Source organism: Salvelinus namaycush, chromosome 21 (genome assembly GCF_016432855.1).
Source record: "Salvelinus namaycush isolate Seneca chromosome 21, SaNama_1.0, whole genome shotgun sequence".
Classification (NCBI taxonomy): Eukaryota; Metazoa; Chordata; class Actinopteri; order Salmoniformes; family Salmonidae; genus Salvelinus; species Salvelinus namaycush.
The window spans coordinates 29297897-29323151 of record NC_052327.1 but is presented as its reverse complement, the minus strand read 5'-3'; the positions used below and the strand labels follow the sequence as shown (position 1 = coordinate 29323151).

Genomic DNA, 25255 nt, shown 5'->3' with positions numbered 1-25255 from the left:
AATTGTCCGTAGAGCTCCAAGACAGGGTTGTGTCGAGGCACAGATCTGAGGAAAGGTACTAAAAAATGTCTGCTGCTTTGGAAGTCCCCAAGAACACAGAGGCCTCCATCATTCTTAAATGGAAGAAATTTGGAACCACTAAGACTCTTCCTAGAGCTGGCAGCCCAGACAAACTGAGCAATTGGGGAGAAGGGCCAGGGAGGTGACCAAGAACCCAATGGTCACTCTGACAGAGCTCCAGAGTTCCTCTGTGGAGATGAGAGAACCTTCCAGAAGGACAACCATCTTTGCAGCACTCCACCAAATCAGGCCTTTATGGTAGAGTGGCAAGTAAAAAGCACATGACAGCCCACTTGGAGTAAACCTGGCACCATCCAGGGACTGGGAGACTAGTCAGGCTCGAAGGAAAGAAATCATTTTTTTATGACTTGTCAGGGGCTTTCGCCATAACATATAACCTGCGACTTGGTTTGGGGATCCAGTTCAAATAAACCATTACACCACCATTCTTGTGCTCCAGGCTCTGGGCTGTGTTTAATGGAGCATCCTGACAAAAATAACCAATATCTAAACATTGGCTACATGGCATTTTACCTAAGAATGGTTTCAGCTCTTTTGTCTGTTCGGTTAGCTTTGGATTTTCTTTTTAGTTTCACATTCAACAATTGATTTCACTCCACATACTCAGAGCTTCAGTGCCTACACTTTGACAGTCTATATAACATCACTGTCTGTAGGGCCCCAGAGATGTTGAAAAAAAGCATAACTTAATCCAAAAAGATGCCTTTCCTGACATGCAAAACATTTTTCAAACTCTACGCTTCCTCTCTCCAGTTTCTATAGCAGGAGTAGAATCAGATCCATTTGGCTCCGAGCAGTTACTGCTTCAGTATGAATATACTGTAAATGAGAAAAAAGCATGTAGCTATCTGAACTCAGTCCAACTTCAGCCTTATGTTGGACTAGTTTTCATGAGGAAAAGTCTGCAAACCAGACAGGGCCCATTCACAGACAATGTGTTTCTTCTATCCCAAGAATTTACTGCATGCTGCTCTCATTTTATAGATCCCTTAATTCTGTTTGGTCTTGAAATATAACTCAATAGGCAATACCATCAGAGACCAATATAAATGTTTAATATTCAGCCATTTCAAAATATATAATTAGCAACATCCTGACAAATAAACTTTCTGAAGAATGCTGTGGGATTGCACTGCTCAACCCTTGGTACCATCTCCAGTCAATCATCAGCAATGACAGTAAGACATGTTACCAAGACATTCCTTAGCACAATAATTATGGATACATCTATCACCAGCCATTTACACTAATGTCAGCCATTTCTGAGTCAGTTCAGTTTAATTTACAGAATGAAACATGACTGAACTATCTCATGTAATCTGGTCAACAACACAAAAGCATTCAGACAATAGTCCAGTCAAATTCTGATATTTGCTTTTACAAGGTGTATGAAGTGCTACATACTTTACGCCCCTCTCTAATTACTTGCACATTGATGAATATCACCTGTGTGCATAAATGAAAGCGAAACATTGACCTATTTTCATCCAGTTTAGCCATGGCTTGGCATGGCCCCTTCTCTGTGAACTTGAGCATGGAACAAAGCAGGGAGTAAATTGCTGCCAGGCTGTGGGGATTAGGCACGGCACAAGCTACAGTCCCTCTAATAAAAACACTCCACACTGTTAATGTAACACATTTGGAGGGTCACAGTTCCCTGGTGTGGGTGCTTGGGATTGCTGGATGTCTACGAGCCTCTAAGCACCTACAGGGGCCCTTCAGAGGTTCTCTGGATATTAATGACATACTCCCTTGTGTAAGAGATCAGACGTCAAAACTATTACCAGGTGCAGCTGGCCTCCATACACGAGTGAGCAGGATTGGCAGAGATGAGTGGGCAAGGTCTCCACTTCTATATTATAACACCAACAAATGGCTTTTTCTCTAGGCTTCCACTCTTACCTTTGGATGGACCTAGTCAAGACTAGAGAAAAGTGAGCGTGTGAGTGAGTATGAGCAAGTGAATGAGTGTGTGAGAGAGAGGAGGAGGTGGTGGTTCATAAATATTAGGGCTGTCAAGTGATATTTCGTTAATCGCAGGATTTGCTGTGATTAATCGCAAATTCAGAATTTTCTAAATTTGAGCTGTAATGTAAGATTTTGTATACAAAAAGCATTACAAGAATATTAACATCTTGATTTTGTCCAAAGTAACAGTTTGCAAAATCAGGTAAATTGATAAACAACTCTTTCTTTAGCCTCAATGTCAACTTGTTTTGACATCGCATTGTTGTTTTTACAGTACATGTATAGATTATGTATTGTGGACGTTTTCAGTGTATTTTAAACACTTTCAGACAATGCAGTTAATCACAAAAAATGTGTTCACTAAAATTACAAAAAGTAACTCGAGTTAACTGATTAATCCGACAGCCCTAATAAATAAAGTGTCTTCAGAAAGTATTCACAACACCTTAACTTTATCCACATTTTGTTGTTACAGCCTGAATTTAACATCTATTAAATTTAGATTTTTTTGTCACTGGAATACACACAATAATGTCAACGTGGAATTACGTTTTAATTTTTTTGACAAATTGAAAAAATGAAAAGTTGAAATGTCTTGAGTGAATAAGTATTCAACCCCTTTGTTAAGGCAAGGCTAAACAAGTCCAGGAGTAAAAATGTGCTTAGCAAGTCACATAATAAGTTGCACGGACTCACTCTGTGTGCAATAATAGTGTTTAAGATCATTTTTGAATGGCTACTTTATCTCTACCTTATTATCTCTATGGTCCCTCAGTCGAGCACTGAATTTCAAACACAGATTCAATCACAAAGACCAGGGAGGTTTTCCAATACTTCCCAAAGAAGGGCACCTATTGGCAGATGGGTAAAAAAAAAGAAGCAGTCAATGAATATCCCTTTGAGTATGGTGAAGTTATTAATTACCAGGGGTGTAAAGTACTACTTAAGTAGTTTTTTGGGGGTATCTGTACTTTATTTTACTATTTATATTTTTGAATACTTTTAATGCACTACATTCCTTAAGAGAATATTATACTTTTTACTCTATACATTTTCCTTGACACCCAAAAGTACTTGTTACCGTTTTAATGCTTAGCAGGACAGGAAAATGGTCCAATTCACACACTTATCAAGAGAACCTCCCTGGTCATCCCTACTGCCTCTGATCTGGCGGACTCACTTAACACACATGCTTCGTTTGTAAATTATGTCTGAGTGTTGGAGCGTGCCCCTGGCTATCCGTAAATTAAAATTTAAAAAACAAGAAAATGGTGCTGTCTGGTTTGCTTAATATTCGGAATTTGAAACGATTTATACTTTTACTTTTGATACTTAAGTATATTTTAAAACAAATTATTTTAGACTTACTCAAGTAGAAGTTTACTGGGTGATTTTTTTATTTTACTTGAGTCATTTTCTATTAAGGTATCTTTACTTTTAATGAAGTATATTTAAATTGGCTACTTTTTCCACCACTGTTAATTACACTTTGGGTGACATATCAATACACCCAGTCACTACAAAGATACAGGCTCCTTTCCTAACTCTGTTACCGGTCAGAAAAAAAGACACACAGGGATTTCATCATGTGGCCAACGGTGACTTTAAAACAGTTACAGAGTTTAATGTCTGTGATAGGAGAAAACTGAGGATTGATCAACAACATTACAGTTACTAACCTAATTGAGAGTGAAAAGAAGGAAACCTGTACAGAATAAAAATATTCCAAAACATGCATCCTGTTTGCAACAAGGCACTAAAGTAATAATGCAAAAAATGTGGCAAAGCAATTAACTTTTTGTCCTGAATACAAAGTGTCATCCAATACAAATCCAATACAACACATTACTGAGTGCCACTCTCCATATTTACAAGCATAGTGATGGCTGCATTATGTTATGGGTATGCTTGTAATCATTAAGGACTGGGGGGGTTTTCAAGATAAAAAAAAGAGAATGGCGCTAAGCACAGGCAAAATCGTAAAGGAAAACTTGGTTGTCTGCTTTCCACCAGAAACTGGGAGATGAATTCACCTTTCAGCAGGACAATAACTGGAAACACAAGCCAAATTTACACTGGAGTTGCTTACCAAGAAGACAGTGAATGTTACGGAGTGGCCGAGTTACAGTTTTCACTTAAATCTACTTGAAAATGGTTGTCTAGCAATGATCAACAACCAATTTAATGGAGCTTGAAGAATTTTTTAAAGAACAATGGGCAAATGTTGCAAAATCCAGGTGTGGAAAGCTCTTAGAGACTTACCCAGAAGGACAGCTGTAATCGCTGCCAAAGGTGATTCTAAATCAAATCAAATTTATTTATATAGCCCTTAGTACATCAGCTGATATCTCAAAGTGCTGTACAGAAACCCAGCCTAAAACCCCAAACAGCAAGCAATGCAGGTGTAGAAGCACGGTGGCTAGGAAAAACTCCCTAGAAAGGCCAAAACCTAGGAAGAAACCTAGAGAGGAACCAGGCTATGAGGGGTGGCCAGTCCTCTTCTGGCTGTGCCGGGTGGAGATTATAACAGAACATGGCCAAGATGTTCAAATGTTCATAAATGACCAGCATGGTCAAATAATAATAATCACAGTAGTTGTCGAGGGTGCAGCACCTCAGGAGTAAATGTCAGTTGGCTTTTCATAGCCGATCATTCAGAGTATCTCTACCGCTCCTGCGGTCTCTAGAGAGTTGAAAACAGCAGGTCTGGGACAGGTAGCACGTCCGGTGAACAGGTCAGGGTTCCATAGCCGCAGGCAGAACAGTTGAAACTGGAGCAGCAGCACGGCCAGGTGGACTGGGGACAGTAAGGAGTCATCATGCCAGGTAGTCCTGAGGCATGGTCCTAGGGCTCAGGTCCTCCGAAAGAGAGAAAGAGAGAATTAGAGAGAGCATACTTAAATTCACACACCACTAGAGGGATATCTTCAACCACCAACTTGCCATCCTGAGACAAGGCCGAGTATAGCCCACAAAGATCTCCGCCACGGCACAACCCAAGGGGGGGGGCGCCAACCCAGACAGGAAGATCACGTCAGTGACTCAACCCACTCAAGTGACGCACCCCTCCTAGGGACAGCATGAAAGAGCACCAGTAAGCCAGTGACTCAGCCCCTGTAATAGGGTTAGAGGCCGAGAATCCCAGTGGAGAGAGAGGAACCGGCCAGGCAGAGACAGCAAGGGCGGTTCGTTGCTCCAGTCTTTCCATTCACCTTCACACTCCTGGGCCAGACTACACTCTACAAATTATTGACTCAGGGTGTGAATACTTATTTAAATGAGATATTTCTGTATTTCATTTTCAATAAATTAGCAAAAATTGTGTGTAGATGGGTGAAAAGAAAATAATATTTAATCCATTTTTAATTCAGGCTGTAACAACAAAATGTGGAGTAATTCAAGGGATATGAATACTTTCTGAAGGCACTGTATATCAACAACATCAAAAAATCACTATTAGTGTTATCATGTTGGAGCCATGAAGTTATTCATGCTGGTGTGCCAAACAAACATTTTGCAGAACTTGATTGCAGGTCTGATAAAGTGGTTTCCTAATCAGACTGCAATCATGAAGTTCATGGCAATAAGAGGACAGACCCACTGGAGATCGTGGGTTCTACACAGCATTATTCAGCCCATTGAGAGTTGTTATAGTCCTATTCCTGAGCCAAAGCTCCCCAAACAAACATCATCCTCTGGTCTAAGTTGTGGTGAAATGGCAATCCCTTCCCTGCTGGACACATGGCTTGAGTTTCCCCTCTCCACTGTGTGGCCTCGCATGAGACCAAAACAGTCAAACAGCCAAATATGGTGTTCATTAGGCTGACTATGTCTATCGCACTGCTGGGCTCCTCTGCTCTGACCGTCTTTCATACAGCCTGTCCTGGGGAGCCCAGGGCAGGGCACTGAGAGGAGGACTGGCATGTGAGCTCCAGACTTACTGGAAGATTTGTCACCTGAGGAGAATGTGCTCACTGCCAACATAAGGTCTACTAGACGTAGAACAGCTGATCAGAATTGCATGGCATCACTTTTAACATCAGAGGACTTATACAGACAACATTATAGAAATGGGTAATCCATTTGAATCTGATCAAGTGAACTGAAAGTACAAACATCTAAAATGGCAGTCAGTCTCTGCATGGTTCAGGGTCTGTTCTGTGAACCAGGGGAATACAGCACATACTGTATGACCATATTTGGTCTGCCTGAATTTGCACTCCATCCACTACAGAATAGGTTTCAAAACACCCAGTGACTCCAAGCTCTACATTGAAAAGACTAACAGTGACATCTACTGGAAAGAATGTTGGTGAGCTGATACAACCTTTGCTTTGTTTCGCCATTCAATTTCCTTTAAGTTCATTCAGGATTCCTGTTCAAGAATGAATGATACATACAGTAAATTAAACAATGACCACTAACAAACTGGGCCATGTTTGTTTCAAATTCTTTATTTTCAGTGAATACAAAAAATACTTTTGTGACAAGATAAATAGACATACAGCATCAGTTAAAGTGTTGAAATGAATTCAATCTGTTAAAGAAAGCACAACACCTACATTTGCATAACAGCTAGTCGTTTTTCCTATTCCAGTTAATGCTTATAGACAAATTGCTTAGACAATATACATTATCTCAGGATAGTCGTTACATTTATCGATTAAAACTTAATTTATAGTGGTTTAACAATGAAACAAGGACGTTATTTAGTCCTATTTATAAGGATTATGTGTATGTTGAATGAATTTCAAGGCAGAGCAAATTCTCATCTTTAAGAGTTCAATAACAACTTGCCACATGCTCATGGAATGCTGTGTAGTGTGTATTAATTTCTGTATATAGTCTAAAACCTAAACGTATACATGGATGCACTTTATATACCAGCATGGTTTACGGCAGGCAGATGGGCAACCAGCCAAGGCAATACATTGTGTTATGGCATAGGACTAGGTGATAGTTAATGGCCCAGAGAGAGTTTGGGTTAGACGGGATACATGTTCTTATCCAGAAGGACAAGCCTTTAGATGTTGTTACAGCGGGATTTCAATTAAGGCACTAGTACACAATGCAGACCACAGACTGACAACGAGGGACTGAGCTGTTGGAGTGGACAAAATACTAATGACCTTATACTACACCAATACTGGAATAACATAAATTAACTATTTTCCTACTCAGGGCTCGGACCAGGACGATACCAGCATCGCACTATTTTTTTCCATTACAAAAATGAAAAACACGAAGCAGACCAAACTCTTTGGTCCTTTAAAATCCTGCTATAGCTTGGAAAATATATACATGTGACTCTGGATGACAACATAATGATGTTTCATTCCAACATTAGGTCTGTTTTCCTAAAGAAGTTAAATCCGCTTTGTGTTTTGTTTCCTTTACACGATACTAACGAGTATTGCAATACTGGTATCGTCCCGGCCCTAGTCAGGACTGTACTGTATGTGGTTTCATCACTAATACATTTGACAGGAGTGTTAGTAGTAATCCTGAATGGTTGGACATGGAAGGCATTGCTTTCTCTCCTCAGTGCATAAGGTTATACCAGCCATCACAGTGCCATTCTACACCACATCCTACAGTTCCTACATGTTTAAGAGGGAAAAAGCCATACACAACTGCATACACAGCTGCATACCCAATTCCAATCAGTGCTGCCCTCTCGCCAGTCTGACACAGTATAATGAGTGGTAATGTGTTGCTATGGTTAGAGGAACAATAAGAACATGAACATGAACACGAGAACAAGCTCATCTCCTAAACTCAATGGAATCTGTAATAAGTATAAACCAAACCCCACCAGCTGAACATGCAACGGACAGAGAGAGCATAGCTTTGCTGTTGCGTGCGTATGGTGGAACTCCCAACCATACTCTGGCTACTGTCAATTAGACTGGAATAAAAATACAAAGGCAAGAAAGAGAGAACAAATATGAGAATGAATGTAAACAGAGCCTCCTCCTGCAGGCAGCAGGAAAACCAAAAAGAGTGTGAGAGGGCTTGGGGGAGAGAATACCAGTCTGGCAAAAAGATTGCACATAGACTTCGAGATTTAACCCATTAACAATCCTCTGCCGTGACTGCTCCCTGCTCCTGAAATATGAGTGACAGCCGAATGTCCAAACATGGGAGCCGAGGCAGGGATCTCCCTATTGACACACCAGGGATAATTATTACTTAGAGAAGTATTACTTTAAAAGGTATTACGATGCTGTAAGAGATGAACTTGTGTCTGCTGTTGGCTTTACTATCCACTCAAACCCACTCACTGACACTACGAATTTGGTGTGAAGCTGAAGTTCTATTACATTAAATATAGTACATAAAATCAAAACATTTAATTATTCAACAGCATTTCCAAAGATCACATTCATATACTAACATATTACAAATGTACAATCCTAAACTAAACTATTGGTTAGTGGCTTTATTGATATGTACATATCTTAATTTGACCCTGCTTCTCACAGCAGGAAAATAATCCTGTAGCAGCAGGACATTTTAATTATTATGTGGATTATAATTAAAAGGCATTTTTGTAGGGGTTGATACATTATTCATTAGGGCAAATCAAGTCTGACATTTTAAGTGGAAATTACAACATTTAGAAGCCTTTTTAAACCTTGAATGCACTACAATTTGCATTTCTTACTGTGTAGGAAAATGCTCTGCAACAGAGTGATCAAATTAAGATACCAGACCTGTCAAGTTATAATGGTGCATGCAGGCTAATGATTCAAATGATGCATCAGAGTACTGCAATACCTACAGTAGATCAACACTAAGATGTTGTGTGAGGAACTGAAGCTATGGATCCCTGTGTCAGCTGTGCCAGTTGGAGAGGGAGCTACCCCTTTTTATTAGCTTTTACAGGTTTTAAACTACATTCAACTGATTTAGAGATGTATCCATGAAAAGTATTAATAGTATTTACCATTATTGGATCCAGTAATGTTCATTTAACTGTGATGTCCTTATTGATGTATCCTACCATAAAATCAATAAGGGCATCTGTCTCAATTTTTAGATTGCAGGTCCTAACCCTGCTAATACAGCACAGCTGTAGCCAGCTGGTCCTTATGTCATAATGTCAATATCATCCTCTGTGAAACGCACACACACACACTAGTTCCACTCATGAAACAGTCCTGGCCCAAATACGTTATACACTCTACCCGTTTGAGAGAGAAACAGCGAATCGCTGGAGTAAGCTACATCTCTGTGTAACAACAGGTTCCAATCAGATGTCCATCTACTTTACTCTTGACCAATCAGCTCTGATCCTCCCTCAGCTCAGTGGGCAGGAACTTGTACTGCTGCTGTCTGATCTGAGCTAGCTTCTTCCTGGCCTCCTCCAGCTCTCTCTCCTTTCTCAGCATCTCCTCCTGGGCTGCAATGATCTGAGGGGAGAAGGAAATGGTCAAGTATATGCTTCAGGCTGCTCACCTCCAATCTGTCCTGTAACACTCCGTCCTTACAGGTTATAATATCATCAAAACATTTCCTCCAGTCCCTTTAGTGTACATGGACTTGATAAGAGTTTTACAAATACAAAGGAAATAATATTTTCTTCAAAACATTTGGAATACAGCTAATTTCCCAGATTTCTCAGTAGGTTTCTTTATAGCGGGTTATGGAAAACCTATAATTAACATAACTCTTCTGTGGTAACTAGTGAAACGTCTTAAATGTAAGTATGGAGTAAGTATCTATTTATTTTCTTAAGCAAATAGCTCTTGTGGATTTGGGAGATGGCAGTGGGTGGGTTATGACTGGCCCACTTGAGAGAGACCCGCTTTGGGAGAGTGTCTCTGGAGGGGTGCTGGCTAGGAGCCAGTGTTATGCACACCCACACACACACGTCAGTGTTACACACACACACACTTCAGTGTTACACACAAACACACCACAGGCTATGGGGTAGACGTCCACTCTTCAATTACTCTACATTTGACCATGGATGAAAAGGGAGTGGATAAGTAGTCTGCTGGGGCAGAAGAACTCTTCGTGACTTGATCTTGAGGGAGCTGCGGATGCCTGCTCAACCACAGATTTTAAATGCAGCCGATGTGTGATTCAGTCATACTGTAGTGGCCTACCTCAATTTCAGAACCGTTAGAGAGGAAAATGTTTGGATGTGAAAGCAACGTTAAAGCTGGGAACAGTTGAGGAGGTAGAGGTGGAAAATGCACAAAGTAACATTTTGAATCTAAACTCTGAAATCTCACCTGAGCAATGCCACCCACGAACTTGGTCTTGACCACCACACTGTGGTCATCAGCTTTATCAAAGGCAGCTTTCTGAGCCGCCTTCACCAGGTTGTCTGATGCCCGCTTGACCGCGTTCCCAGCAGCCTTATGGAGACAAAGCCCTTGGTTAATGCCATCATAGTGTGTAGAGGTGAAGTCAGAGAGACAGCAGTGGAACCCAGTGGGTTGTGTTTAGTAGGGTTATACCTGCAGTCTCCTCATGGCCTCGGAGTCCGGTTGAGCTTTGACCTTACAGGCCACTAGGAGCTGAGCTGTCGAGGCTGCCACCTGCTTGGCTGAAGAGATGAGCTTCTCCTCACTGGCGTGGCCCTGCACAGAGGCATTGGCCGCCTCACACAGGTTACTGGTAGCTGCCGCCACCATCCGAGCCTACAGGGAACAGCAACCATACATCAGGGTACTGCCTCAGACAGACAACTCAGTAGATATGAGGCTGATTCCCCATGCACAGTTTCACAGTAAAGTTCTGTCATAATACTACATAAAAAAGAAACAATGATGGGAACTCACAGCAGATACGAGACCCTGAGACCACTGGCCATCATCCACAGCATTGGCAAGAATGGATCCTACCTGGAGAGTAGAGTGAGAGAAATACAGTACTGTTTTTTGCTGAGGTTACATTCAGACACTGATTATTCTAAAACAGTTGTAGCTGACCTTGCCCTGTGCCACCAACTCTCTCTGGGCTGCAGAAGCAGACTTCACCAGCGCACTGGTGGCGGCAGCGATGGATTTAGCTGCCTCCAGGATCTGCTCCTCAAAGTCCAGCGTCTCATCTGCTTGCTGAAAGCAAAACCCATAGAGAATGATAGTGGCCTCTAGTGGCCAAAAGGATGTGTTAGTATGGGCAGCGCCCTTGAGGGCTTCCACCATTTTAATGTAGTCAACTCGGTGGGACTTCCAACTTCATTGGTTGATCCCTCCTGGTGACCCTGATCACAATACCAGATTAAATCAGTGAACTAGGTCTGGGCCAGACCAGGTCATCAGGAGGGATCAGCCAATAGTAAAGAAGAAAATTGACTATTTCAGAATGGAAATGCCCATGCTGTCACAGACACTATAATGCCACAGATACAACTATGAGTTCTCTATCTATCTCTATGGCAAAACCACACATTTAACAATGGAAATGCACTTAGGGCGACATCTTGTGGCAATAAGACAAACTCCATTGGTTGTTTTATGGTGCTATGTTGAGTAACTGGCCAATCACATCCACCAACACATTTCATAATGGGGAATCCTTCCAACAGATCTTCAAATACTGTTTGCTGTTGGAAAATCCAAACCAAACATTTCGCAAGATTCATACAGTAGAGAAACACCCATTCTAAAAGGATAATGAATTACAAATAATGTCATTCCTGTCTCAGTAGACTACACCAGTCAGTGACCATTGATCATGCCAGCAGAACCAACACACAAGGGACACGTGGCTGGAGACAGGGCGGGACACTGTAGGAATATGTTTGATATATAGTTGGACTGAATAACAACCTAATATATCAAACATATCAGACAGAGGCCTGCAGAGAAGGCTTCCAGGTCTACAACTCAAGAGAATGGAGGGAGAGTGAAGCATGCTGGGGAGGGGAGAAGGGGCACAGAGAGGGAAGGATGAAAGGAGGGAGCAGAAGGTGAACAGCAGGGGTTGTAGATAATCAGTAAGACAGTACCTCATCATGGTTTAGATGTTTTATACGGTGTCCCTTTCACACGGTGTACTGTGGGCTTGATATTTTGAGGTCTAAGTAAATCTACACCTTGCATGATATAGTAGTACACATAGTATACTGTAGCTGGTAAGAATGATTGTTTCATTGTTTCACTCATTTTTCATTGGAAAAAAAGATCTCAAAATCTTTGCCCCACCTCTCTGCCTTGTGGAAGCAGAAAGTATGCACCATTTTTAACAGATCACTAGAGGGCAGACAGATACTGCCATCCTAAAGAAGCCAACCACCCTACACCTCCATCTTATAAACACTGGGCCCTGCTGAAACCTGAACCGGAAGGCCATCAGGAAGTTTCTAATGAAAACAGGAGGTTCTCCAGCCATGTTTAGTTGTGCACCAGAGAGCTGGAGAGAGGGACCAGATCTGATCAACCAAAGAAACAAAACAAGTAGACCGAAGAGCACTACAGGGAGAGAAGGAAGAGTATTGGGAGGATCTGAGGTCCAATCTACAGCTGTACCTGTACACTGGCGTGCGCTCAGAGAAGTTACGTTGGTTTGTTCAATATCACTCCATGAAGTGGATGAATACCTTGGACTGAGAAAGGCCCCTCTCATTTTAGTGTAAAAATAAAAGAATGCTGCAATAAAACAAATGAAATGGGTTCAACAAGGAGGATGACCTTTCCTTCAATAGGCTTCAGACAGATCATCACAAATGAACTCATTCCAACATAAGCTTCAGGTCTCAGTAATGTAATTGTCTCCTGGCAACACGGCTCTACAGATTCTCTCTAAAAACACCAGATTGCTCCCCAAACAAAACCTTCTAACAGGTGTAAATATATCAACATTTTGCGAGCTCACAGAACACACAAGTAGGCTGTCTTGAGTCAGCATCGTTTTAGAGGTAGGCTACAGTTCACACAATACTCCTATTCCCTGCCAACATATCACAACCTCTAAAACAGCTCTGAGACTAACAGATTACTGTACTTCAAAGTCAATGTGAACTTCTGTTATCTTTGGCCCAGGTAGCGTTCCTGATGAGTGAGTAGATAGGTTAGTAGACAGGTGTGTTCTGTGGTGGAGGTCTGTTCTGGGAGGTGTGGAGGGAGGGGTTGGAGGTGGTTGAGAAGGGGACTGGCAGGCCTACCTTGGGCTTGGCTCTGGGTTTCAACTGCTCCAGTTTCTTGGCTGCGGCTTCGATGGAGGCTGCCGCTCCCAGCAGCTCAGTCTCAGCGATGACAGTGGGGTCCTCAGGGTCCACCCATTCTGACCCTAAACCACACCACCGAGAGGTAATAATCCCAACACATTATACTAATCCTACAACTCTTAACACAGACACAAATATAAAATAAAGCATACACCACCAAGGCAGTTCACCAGTTCAGACAATGCCACTTCACTTATGCCCTTTCTATAAAAATGCCACCAACCAGCCAATTTAGAACACACAAACACAACTCCACACATGCAATGATAACAAGAATTATACCTCTGAACATACAATGTCAAGCAGATCTACCATGCAAGTTTTCCACTCTGCCGAGTTCTGTCGATAGACTGGGCAACAGTGTCCCCTGACCCCTCATCTTAGTCTCCAGTATCTATGCTGTAATAGTCTAGGTATGTGCCGGGGGGCTAGGGTCTGTCTGCCCCTCCCGAACCTACTGTCTTGACCTCTGAATGCTCGGCTATGAAAGGCCAACTGATATTTACTCCTGTGGTGGTGACCTGTTGCACCCTCTATAAGCACTGTGATTATTATTTGACCCTGCTGGTCATCTATGAATGTTTGAACATCTTGAAGAATGATACGACCTTAAAGGCCATGTACTCTTATAATCTCCACCCGGCACAGCCAGAAGAAGACTGGCCACCTCTCAGAGCCTTGTTCCTCACTAGGATTCATCCTACTGTAGGTTCATGCCTTTCTAGGGAGTTTTTACATTTACATTTACATTTTAGTCATTTAGCAGACGCTCTTATCCAGAGCGACTTACAGTAGAGTGCATACATTTTATTACATTTTACATACTGAGACAAGGATATCCCTACCGGCCAAACCCTCCCTAACCCGGACGACGCTATGCCAATTGTACGTCGCCCCACGGACCTCCTGGTTGTGGCCGGCTGCGACAGAGCCTGGGCGCGAACCCAGAGACTCTGGTGGCGCAGCTAGCACTGCGATGCAGTGCCCTAGACCACTGCGCCACCCGGGAGATCCGTTTTTCCTAGACACTGTGCTTCTACATCTGCATTGCGTGCTCTTTGGGGTTTTAAGTTGGGTTTCTGTATAAGCACTTTGTGACAACTGCTGATGTAAAAAGCGCTTTATAAATACATTTGATTGATCAATTGATAGTGATTATAATGCCTCAATGTTAAATAAGGTTAAATAAGAGTTTAAAGAAGTGTACTTTCGATGGATCATTGTCACTCTTTATAGGTTTTAAAGTGGCCATAAAACGGGACTGTTTGGGAACAGCTTGGAAAAGCAGATGGAATGATGTTTTTCCAGATTATGTTGAACCCTGGGGAAATCTATTCAGTACCCCTCCCTCCAATCCCCCTCCCCTTTAGCTCCCCTATATGCCTGAGTGAACGGTGATCGGCAGGAACCAAACACCCCCATCTCTCCCTTACCTCCATCTGAGGCATGAAAGAGAGAGGGAAAACAAGAGGCATTAGACATGTGAAATGGATAGCCCCAGTGGGTCGTTGGCTGTACGGTGGGATCCAATTCTCACTCAAACACAATATATTAGTCCTGTCAGAGATATGGACGGCAGGCAGCAGGGCTTCTGGAGGACACATTCCTGGTATACATACATGTGATAGCCAATCTACTGAACTAATATGTTGACAATTTACATTGCAATGACTCAGGATGTTAGGCCCACTTTACAGCAAATTTTCTATATTATCTGTCTACATAACCTGTGGATAAATGGGGTGGTTTTGGTATTTTCATTATTGTGAATATTCTACTCACACAAAGCCATTATACGCCCTGGGAAGAAAACATCCCTAAACTAATTTACATTGTGTGCTACTGTTTGAATAAATTGTCAGAATGATATACTGGGTCTCTGCAATATGCTGTAGTCTGGTCTAACTATGCTTCTCTAGGTGAATGTGTGTGTGGCAGCCTCACCCTTCATGGCCTCAGCCGTCTGGATGAGCTCTGTCACACACCCCGCCACGCACTTGGAGTGTACCGCCAGCTGCTGCCTCTGGTCCGCTGTGGGCTTCTGGAGCACCTGGACAGACAGACACGCACACAACAATCATGGAGCCACATGTTATCAGGCCAAGCTAACAGAAGGTAGGTGTTGTCTGTGTGATGTACTGTATTCTCCATCTCACCAGCAATACTTGCTCCAGCAGGTTGATGTATCCAGTGGTGCACTCTGACCCGTAGCGCAGGGCCTTATTCCTCACCTCCTCACTCACCTCTGGATGACAGGCCGCTTGCTAGAGGGGAGCAAGACAACACAACAACATAAAAACATACAATGGAGTGGATGTTTATATATTATTTGCAGAAAATAAGGTTCTCTGCCTAATGATATTGACTATCAAGTCAAAGTAATATAAAAGGTGTCTAAAAGGTATGCTGAAGACCACTAGGCTCTCCTGTATAGAACTACAGCCTTAATATCGCTACTGCATTGCTACAGCAGTGATAGGTGGGGCAGCAAAAGTCATTTAGTTAAGATCGCCATAAGCCTTTTCCTCCTATTTTCCCCGGTCAGTTCACTGCTGTAAGCCCACTTTTGTGATGCGCCTGAAGGTCTTCATGACTAACATTCCAGACTGAGTGACATTGAACAGTGTGAGTCACACCAGCCATTTAAACCAGCCCCTGCTGCCCTGCTTTCATGTTTTCCCTGGCAAAGCGGCAGTATGGGAGTGATGTGGTGTCAGTGAGAGGATGTGAGGCCGGAGTTGGCAAAGCTGGGGTGGATTATCACCTTGCAGGTGGTCAGCATATCAGATATGGCTTTGCGGCTCAGGTTGGCCGTGGCGATGACGTGCTCCTGCTGGGCAGAGTTTCCTGCTGCCACAGCCTTGGCCGTTGCCGTGGTGATGCCCTTTGTCATGCGGATGAACTCTTCCGGTGTGGTCAACTTTTCGGGGACATCCTTGGACTGGAACACCTGTGCACACACAGCATGAGTCACTGTGACTACAGCCACTTTGGTTGACCTACTTTCATTCACAGGTTGGTGCATCATTACTACAGACAGGAGTTTTTTTGACCATATGACCTGACCAGAAAATGCTCCTGGCCTTTATCATTGTTAGTCATGAACTGTCAACAGTCAGCCCGGGCTCACGACCACTGTTAAAGAAAACAAGTGAGGTGGACAAATGTCCTAGTGTTATTGATGCCACTGTAATTATGAGCTAAGTGGGCTGTGTTTGATTTGGATTTCGTCGCTGCAGCCTAGGTAACGCCTGTTGTGGTCCTGAGGGTACACTGATAAGGATTAGCAGTAAATCACTAGAAAAACAAGCTGATTAACATTTCTGGCTCTCTTTTCCCCTGTGTCTGCAACACAATCCCTGATAAGAGCAATGAGAAGACTGCAGGGCTTTGTGGAGGAGGGGCAAAGGTGGACTAGATATCAGAGAGTTTAAGGTTGAGTAAAAACACTTAGGTACAGCATTCAGTACACCGGCACACCACCCTGTCTTTAACCAGCCTGGCAGCCTGTGTCTCCTCTATGATATACCACTAGTACAGAGTGGCAAGGGGAGACTTTCAGGGCATCTTACTGTCAACTCCTGTTTGATGCACTCAATGGTGGCCTCCAGTGCCCTCGTCCCGCGAGTAGCCTCATCCTCCACAGCCTTCACAGTCTTCAGCAGGGATGTCACGTTGGTAACCATCACCTGTCAGATATAAAGAGAGAGATGTGAGGATGACACTTACTGAACACAGAGAGTCAGGCCAGAAGGTAGAGTTGTCTCCCCCTAGCACCAGAGACCAGAATGGGGTCTCAGTAGACAGCCCGCCAACAGTAAAGAAGGACAATAATATACACATTTCAGACCAGGAGGAAAAAACCTTGAAGCAAAGTTTGGTTGGGCTTCAGTTAAAGCCCTAGTCAGTGGCTCTCTCTCCACAGAGTGTGGGACATAAGGAGCCTCTAGTCCTAGTCACAGATTGTTCAGAGTACACACCCCCTGTGACAAGCATGAGTCACACACACACCCTGATAACCATCTCGGTGATACTGGTACACACACACACACACACACACACACACACACACACACACACACACACACACACACACACACACACACACACACACACACACACACACACACACACACACACACACACACACACACACACAGTGATAAGGGAACTGTCATATCCTTCTGGAAATAGCACCATTTGTGTTTCTTGTAGAACATACTGCCATGACACAGAGACAGCATCTTGTATAGATATTATCTGCATCTCCTTATACTGAAGCTTCATTTCTGTAAAACAAGGGTGGCTGAATAGACAAATAGACACTCCAAAGTGTGTAACATTCCGTGTGATATTCTCTATGTTAGAGCAGTGTATGTCTTACAGTACCTTGGCAGCACTCTTCAGCTGATACATGGATGGGTCGTCAGCTGGCTTGCCTGAAGCACACTTGGTGGCGCTGATGAGCTCAGCTAGAGCCTTGGCCACGTCTCTCACCGCATTAATGAGGACCACCTTAGGGGAGGGAGGGGAGAGAGAGACCATATTAATACAACACAATGGACAGAGTATAGGTTTATCAGGCCTACCTGAGGTAAAGCATTTAACAGAGCCTGGCCTTATCACTTCTACCTGGAGTTATGCTACTTCTGATAGAATGGAGGGGAGAGATACACAGGGAAGAAATTTGTGTGTCAAAAGGCCTGATTACAGAATGGCTAGACAGAATGACAACAGACTAACAGAACAGTACAAGTCTATCAGGATGACCTTTATAGAATACATGGGCACACATGTTAAATCGCTATTGGACTACTTAGAGGTATGTAATATAAATATGTAGACATATAGAAATACGACAGATTTATCAGATTTAATACGACAGATTTATGAATTTAGAATGAAAGATTGTTGTAGCGTTACATTTATGTGTTGTCATTTCAATCCAACAGGGTGTGGTCAGTGTATTACCTGAGTCTCTGGGTCGTCAGAGCCCATGCTGGTGGCTCCAAGTTTGACCACGTCAGTGAGCATGGTGATGGTCTTGACTGAGGACTGGGCAGCCTGGGCCAGTCTGTCCTGACTGGACGCTGCCCCAGACACCAACAGCTTAGTGTCCTCCACCAGAGCCTTGGCTGTCTTCAGAATGCTCTCCCTGAGGGACACCACACAACAGCTTGTCAAACACCTATTGGTATAAATAAAGATTTATTGAATTGAACATTCTATAGTCATACACATGCAGTTCATGGGAAGAGACAGTCCCTTTCCTTAAAAGAAAGACATCTTGTATGAGGTCAAAGTCCATCCATTCCTTCATTCACCTCTACTTGACTTGTGGTTTCTGTGGACATAATGAGTTTGGTCCAAGGTAATCTCCTCAACAGAATAGTGTTCACCTCATTACTGTGACCTGCTCTAGTCTCACCTGTGGTCAGCGAAGGTCTCTTCATTCTCGGGGTTGAGTGTTCCGGCCGAGGCGAACATGATGGTGGTGTCGAGGTCCGCGATGATGCCAGAGACAGCACTAGCTGCTGTGATGCAGGCCTGAGTACCTTTGTTACCTGCCTGCAGTGCAGACAGCACCATGGCAACCTGCATGACAGACAAACAGACATACATGGGAAGCAACATACACACGATTACTTTTTAGTCATTTAGAAAGACAATTTTTCCTCAAAGTAGCGGCAGTAGAGTCAGAACTAGAAAGGGAGGGGAGGGTTTGGGGGGGAAGGTCGAGGTGAGGAGGATTATTTAAGATACTGTTTGAAGAGGTATGGTATCAGATGTTTTCGGAAGATGGGCAGGGACTTTGCTGTCCTCCTGTAGGGGTGGGAGGGCCAAAAGACCAGAGGTGGCAGAACAGAGTACTCAGGTTGGGTGTAGGGTTTGAGCATAGCCTGAAGTAGGGAGGGGCAGTTCCTCTTGCTGTTCCGTAGGTAAGCACCATGGTCTTGTGCTTGATGTAAGCTTCGACTGGAAGTCAGTGGAGGGTTCAGAGGAGCCGGGTGATATGGGAGAACTTGGGAAGGTTGAAAACCAGGCGGGCTGCAGCGTTCTGGATAAGTTGCAGGGGTTTGATGGCACAAGCGGGGAGCCCAGCCAACAGCGAGTTGCAGTAGTCCAGATGAGAGGACAAGTGCCTGGATTAGGACTTGTGTGAGGTAGGGTTGTACTCCACGGATGTTGTAGATCATGAACCTGCAGAAGCGAGACACTGCTTTGATGTTTGCAGAGAACGACAGGGTGTTGTTCAGGGTCACGCCTAGGTTCTTTGCACTCTGGGAGGACGACACTGAAATTGTCAACCATGATGGAGAGGTCTTTGAGCGGGCAGGCATTCCCCGGGAGGAAGAGCAGCTCTGTCTTGTCAAGGTTGAGCTAGGGTTGGTTGGCCGACATCCAAGTTGAGATACAGTTGAAGTCGGAAGTTTACATAAACCTTAGTCAAATACATTTGAACTCAGTTTTTCACAATTCCTGACATTTAATCCTAGTAAAAATTCCCTGTCTTAGGTCAGTTAGGATCACCACTATTTTAAGAATGTGAAATGTCAGAATAATAGTAGAGAGAATGATTTATTTCAGCTTTTTTTCTTTCATCACATTCCCAGTGGGTCAGAAGTTTACATACACTCAATTAGTATTTGTGCCTTTAAATTGTTTACCTTGGGTCAAACATTTTGGGTAGCCTTCCACAAGCTTCCCACAAAAAATTGGGTGAATTTTGGCCCATTCCTCCTGACAGCTGGTGTAACTGAGTCAGGCTTGCAGGCCTCCTTGCTTGCACATGTTTTTTCAGTTCTGCCCACACATTTTCTATAGGATTGAGGTCAGGGCTTTGTGATGGCCACTCCAATACCTTGACTTTGTTGTCCTTAAGCCATTTTGCCACAACTTTGGAAGTATGCTTGGGGTCATTGTCCATTTGGAAGACCCATTTGCCACTATGCTTTAACTTCCTGACTGATGTCTTGAGATGTTGCTTCAATATATCCACATCATTTTCCTTTCTCATGATGCCATCTATTTTGTGAAGTGCACCAGCCCCTCCTGCAGCAAAGCACCCCCACAACATGATGCTGCCACCCCTGTGCTTGACGGTTGGGATGGTGTTCTTCGGCTTGAAAGCATCCCCCTTTTTCCTCCAAACATAACGACGGTTATTATGGCCAAACAGTTCTATTTTTGTTTCATCAGATCAGAGGACATTTCTCCAAAAAGTATGATCCTTGTCCCCATGTGCAGTTGCAAACCGTAGTCTGGCTTTTTATGGCGGTTTTGGAGCAGTGGCTTCTTCCTTGCTGAGCAGCCTTTCAGGTTATGTCGATATAGGATTTGTTTTACTGTGGATATAGATACTTTTGTACCGGTTTCCTCCAGCATCTTCACAAGGTCCTTTGCTGTTGTTCTGGGATTGATTTGCACTTTTTGCACCAAATTACGTTCATCTCTTGCAGACAGAACACGTCTCTTTCTTGAGCGGTATGACGGCTGTGTGGTCCCATGGTGTTTATACTTGTGTACTATTGTTTGTACAAATGAACGTGGTACCTTCAGGCGTTTGGAAATTGCTCCCAAGGATGGACCAGACTTGTGAAGGTCTGAAATTTATTTTCTCAGGTCTTGGCTGGTTTCTTTTGATTTTTCCATGATGTCAAGCAAAGAGGCACTGAGTTTGAAGGTAGGCCTTGAAATACATCCACAGGTACACCTCCAATTGACTCAAATTATGTTAATTAGCCTATCAGAATCTTCTAAACTCATATTCTAAGATCATTTTCTGGAATTTTCTAAGCTGTTTAAAGGCACAGTCAACTTAGTGTATGTAAACTTCTGACCCACTGGAATTGTGATAGTGAATTATAAGTGAAATAATCTGTCTGTAAACAATTGTTGGAAAAATTACTTGTGTCATGCACAAAGTAGATGTCCTAACCGACTTGCCAAAGCTATAGTTTGTTAACAAGAAATTTGTAGAGTGGTTGAAAAACAACTTTTAATGACTCCAACCTAAGTGTATGTAAACTTCCAACTTCAACTGTATCTGCCAAGCACGCAGAGATGCTTGTCGTCACCTCGATGTCAGAAAGGGGGGGGGAGTAGTTGAGTGTCATCTGCATAGCAATGATAGGAGAGACCATGTGAGGATATGACAGATCCCGGGTGACTTGGTGTATAGAGAGAAGAGGAGAGGACCTAGAACCGCGACTTGGGCTATTTTGAAGTCAGAGGGGACACAGCCAGTGGTCAGTGATGAGTTGATGAGGGAAGTAAGGAATGGGAAAAGGTCTCCAGAGATGGTCTGGAGAAGGGAGGAGGGGATGGGGTCAAGTGGGCAGGTTGTCGGGTGGCCAGATCTCACTAGTCGCAGGATGTAATTTAGAGAGAGCAGAAAGAGGTCAAGGCATAGGGTAGTTCTGTGTGAGTGAGACCAGTGGACTCAATAGGCTGAATGAATAAGGAGCAGATGTCCTCAACCTTCTTTTCAAAGTGGTTGACAAAGTCGTCCGCAGAGGGAGAAGGGAGTGGGTGGAGGATTAAGGAGGGAGGAGAAGGTGGAAAAGAGTTTCCTAGGGTTAGAAGAAGAAGCTTGAAATGTAGAGTGGTAGAAAGTAGCTTTAGCAGTGGATACAGAGGAAGAGAAGGTAGAGAGGAGGGAGTGAAAGGATGATAGGTTCTTCGGAAGTTTAGTTTTCCTCCATTTTTGCTCAGCTGCCCGCAGGCCTGTTCTGTAAGCACACAATGAGTCATTTCGCCACGGAGCAGGAGGGGATGGCCGAGCCGTCCGGGAGGAAAGGGAACAGTGTGAGTCATAGGATACGGAAAGGGAGGGGAGTCGGGCCGAAGAGGCAGAATCAGGAGACAGGAGAGAGATAGATTTAGCAGAAGGGAGAGATGATAGGATAGAAGAGGAGAGAGAGAATATTGCGATGGCGCATGACCATCTGGGTAGGGGCTGAGTGGTTAGGCTGGAGAATAGGGAGACAGAAAAGGAAACAAAGTAGTGATCAGAGACCTGGAGGGGGATTGCAGTGAGATTAGTAGGTGAGCAGCCTCTAGTAAAGATGAGGTCAAGCGTATTGCCTGCCTTGTGAGTTGGAGGGGATTGGGAAAGAGTGAGAACATCGCAGGCAGACGTTGGGAGGTTGAAGTTGCCAAGTACGAAGAGCGGTGAGCCATCGTCAGGAAATTAGCTTATCAAGATGTCAAGCTCTTTGAGGAACTCTCCAATGGAACCTGGTGGGCAATAGATGACAATAATATTAAGCTTGAGTGGACAAGTGACAGTGACAGCATGGAATTGAAACGAGATGGACAGGTGAGAGAGGGAGAAAAGAGAAAATATCCACTTAGGAGAAATGAGTAGGCCTGTGCCACCACTGCGACGATCAGATGCGCTCAGACTATGAGAGAAAACAGGCAGATGAACAAAGAGCTGCTGGAGTAGCAGTGTTCTCTCAGCATAGGCTGAGATGAACTTGGCGTTCTTGACCACAGATTGGCAGTTTCAAACGCTGCCAGAGACCCGGAATTCCACATGGGTTGTGCGTGAAGGGTACACTAAATTAGAAGGGTTGAAGCCAAGTGGTGGGAAGCGTCTGTAAAGCCTACAGGGAGACGAGCGAACAGGTATAGAAAAACACACACATAGTTGCCAAAGCTACAAAAAGAGCAAAAATTTGATCTGAAAATGACTAGGTAAGATACTGAAGTGAGAGAGTGGTGTGAATTAACAGCAGCATCTCCGGATCTTTCTCAATAAACATCCAAACACAGCATGATCATAAAGAAATCATTCACTCTGACCTTATTATGTTGTTACGAGAAAATAAAGGAGCTGTGGCATATCATCTGATATTATCTGTGAATGACAACCACCATTCAGGATCCAAGGCTTACAGTACATGATCCCCCATCACCAAATAATGTGTTGGTGAAATCGTCATTTGATTAAAGCTTCCCATTTGCATTCAAATCAAGATGTGAATCAAGGTAATGGGAGGGCTGACTGAGGCAATCTGAGAGAGCTGGACTGAGCAGGGAGCTAGCAGCAGGAGAGAGCGGGGGAACCGTGTATTAGCCCTGAGCCTACTGCTGCACAAATGCATTAAACTAATGACTCTGGACGCTGCATCACACAGTGCTCTCTATCCTTCCTAATCCAGACAGACCTCTGCAGCCCCTCACAAACGAAAAGCCATGAGAGAAGCATTCAAATGAGGCACCTCAAGGTTCAGCTCCCCACACGCACGAGGCCACAAATTATTCATGTCTGAAATGAGTCTTAAATGAAATCATGCTGTGAGGGAGGAGAGAAATTCTAATGCAGACTCATTGAAAACCAGCAATATCTTCTGCTAGTGGTAGGGTCACAGAAAGGACTAACTGGCCTAATTTCACTATGTACAGGAAGTGTAACCATGAGAACACGAACTAAAGCACTGAATTGATATTCATCTTCACGGCTACTGTACAGCACAAGTTGTTAACGTAATACAACACATAGCAAATATAACAGTTAATAATGTAGGTCTGCTTTACTCACTCCCCCAGTTCTTCCCCCAGCCAGAGGGCTCAGGGGGACAAGGTTTTTCAGGCACAGTGGAGAACGCTCTATTATAACAATCCATTATCCTTGGAGCCGATTCTCACCTATTCCCCTGACACCAAAACGACATTCACACCTGGACTCTTTCTTCACAAAAACCCCTTAGTAATTCTGCTACCGGCATCAGACCCAGAACACAGTAAGCAACTACCATTCAAGGGAATTACATTCTCTTTCACTTAAAGTAGAAATCTTACTCGAAACCTAGTAATGTTCAAATGCAGTAACAAAAGCCAAGGTGCAGAACAAACCAACTGAAATATATTTTTTGGCATTCAGATAACAACATCAGGCTTGCTTCCTAACTATTTACTATAGCTTAATTTACCCATATCTCATTTACTGTAATATTGTCTGGGCCAGTACATACTGTATGCCTTTTACCTAAGGCTCCTGAGTGGTGCAGTGGTCTAAGGCAGTGCATCTCAGTGCAAGAGGCGTCACTGCAGTTCCTGTTTCGAATCCAGGCTGCATCACATCCGGCTGTGATTGGGAGTCCCATAGGGTAGCGCACAATTGGCCCAGCATTGTCCGGGTTTGGCCGTCATTGTAAATAAGAATTTGTTCTTAACTGACTTGCCTAGTTAAATAAAGGTAAAAACATTTTTTTTAAAGAAACATACACAAATGACTCATCATACAAAATACATTTGCCTCTTCTAATTACCTGGCCTGTTGAAGAAACTCTTCATTAATTTACACCAGTTATGCATTTTCATCTACAAATACTCATACCTCCCAGAAAGTTTACCTTTCAATGGATTCTTCCAGGTTAATTCTGAAATCCATCTGTATAACATAAGACACTGTGATAACCTTCACCCTCCCCACTGCCGCACCTAACATTGTGTCTGATAGAGAATTGACTGAGGTACCATACTCTACAATTCTTATCATCACATTGCTAAAACCTCATCATCCCTCAATAACTTCAAGCGAAGACTAGGGGTCAGCCTGATGAACCAAACTAGTCAGTAATCTCCTCCATATAGCCTAACTCTCACACACACATCTAAACAAAACATATACTGTTACATTTTTTGTGATTGCTGATCAATTCATTTGTTTAAACAAACCTTTTTTATTTTTGTATTGTATATCGTTTTTTTGTGGTGGGTTTTTTATACAAGCCCTTGGGCTTCCAACAACACCTGCACACCGTTTTATATGTATACAGTTGAAGTCAGAGGTTTACATACACTTAGATTGGAGTCATTAAAACTTGTTTTTCAACTAATCCACACATTTCTTGTTAACAAACTATAGTTTTGGCAAGTCGGTTAGGACATCTACTTTGTGCATGACACAAGGAATTTTTCCAACAATTGTTTACAGACAATATAATTCACTGTATCACAATTCCAGTGGGTCAGAAGTTTACATACACTAAGTTGACTGTGCCTTTAAAC

The 25255-nt window shown here is 43.3% G+C and overlaps 1 protein-coding gene across 1 annotated transcript in view; it reads right to left on the bottom strand.

Annotated features, from left to right (window-relative positions):
• Positions 1-8660: 8660 nt before the first annotated feature.
• The window catches only part of LOC120066684 (talin-2-like), a 61123-nt gene continuing 44528 nt past the window's right edge, over positions 8661-25255 (bottom strand). The window contains exons 43-55 of the mRNA XM_039018129.1: positions 18663-18829; positions 18206-18389; positions 17624-17749; positions 16807-16923; positions 15999-16184; positions 15391-15498; positions 15179-15284; positions 13172-13296; positions 10995-11120; positions 10845-10907; positions 10521-10703; positions 10293-10418; positions 8661-9464 (exon numbers count right to left, since the gene is read on the bottom strand). Of these exons, the coding sequence (XP_038874057.1) occupies positions 9336-9464; positions 10293-10418; positions 10521-10703; positions 10845-10907; positions 10995-11120; positions 13172-13296; positions 15179-15284; positions 15391-15498; positions 15999-16184; positions 16807-16923; positions 17624-17749; positions 18206-18389; positions 18663-18829 (1746 nt within the window). The 3' untranslated portion in view covers positions 8661-9335. The remainder of the gene's footprint in view (positions 9465-10292; positions 10419-10520; positions 10704-10844; positions 10908-10994; positions 11121-13171; positions 13297-15178; positions 15285-15390; positions 15499-15998; positions 16185-16806; positions 16924-17623; positions 17750-18205; positions 18390-18662; positions 18830-25255) is intronic.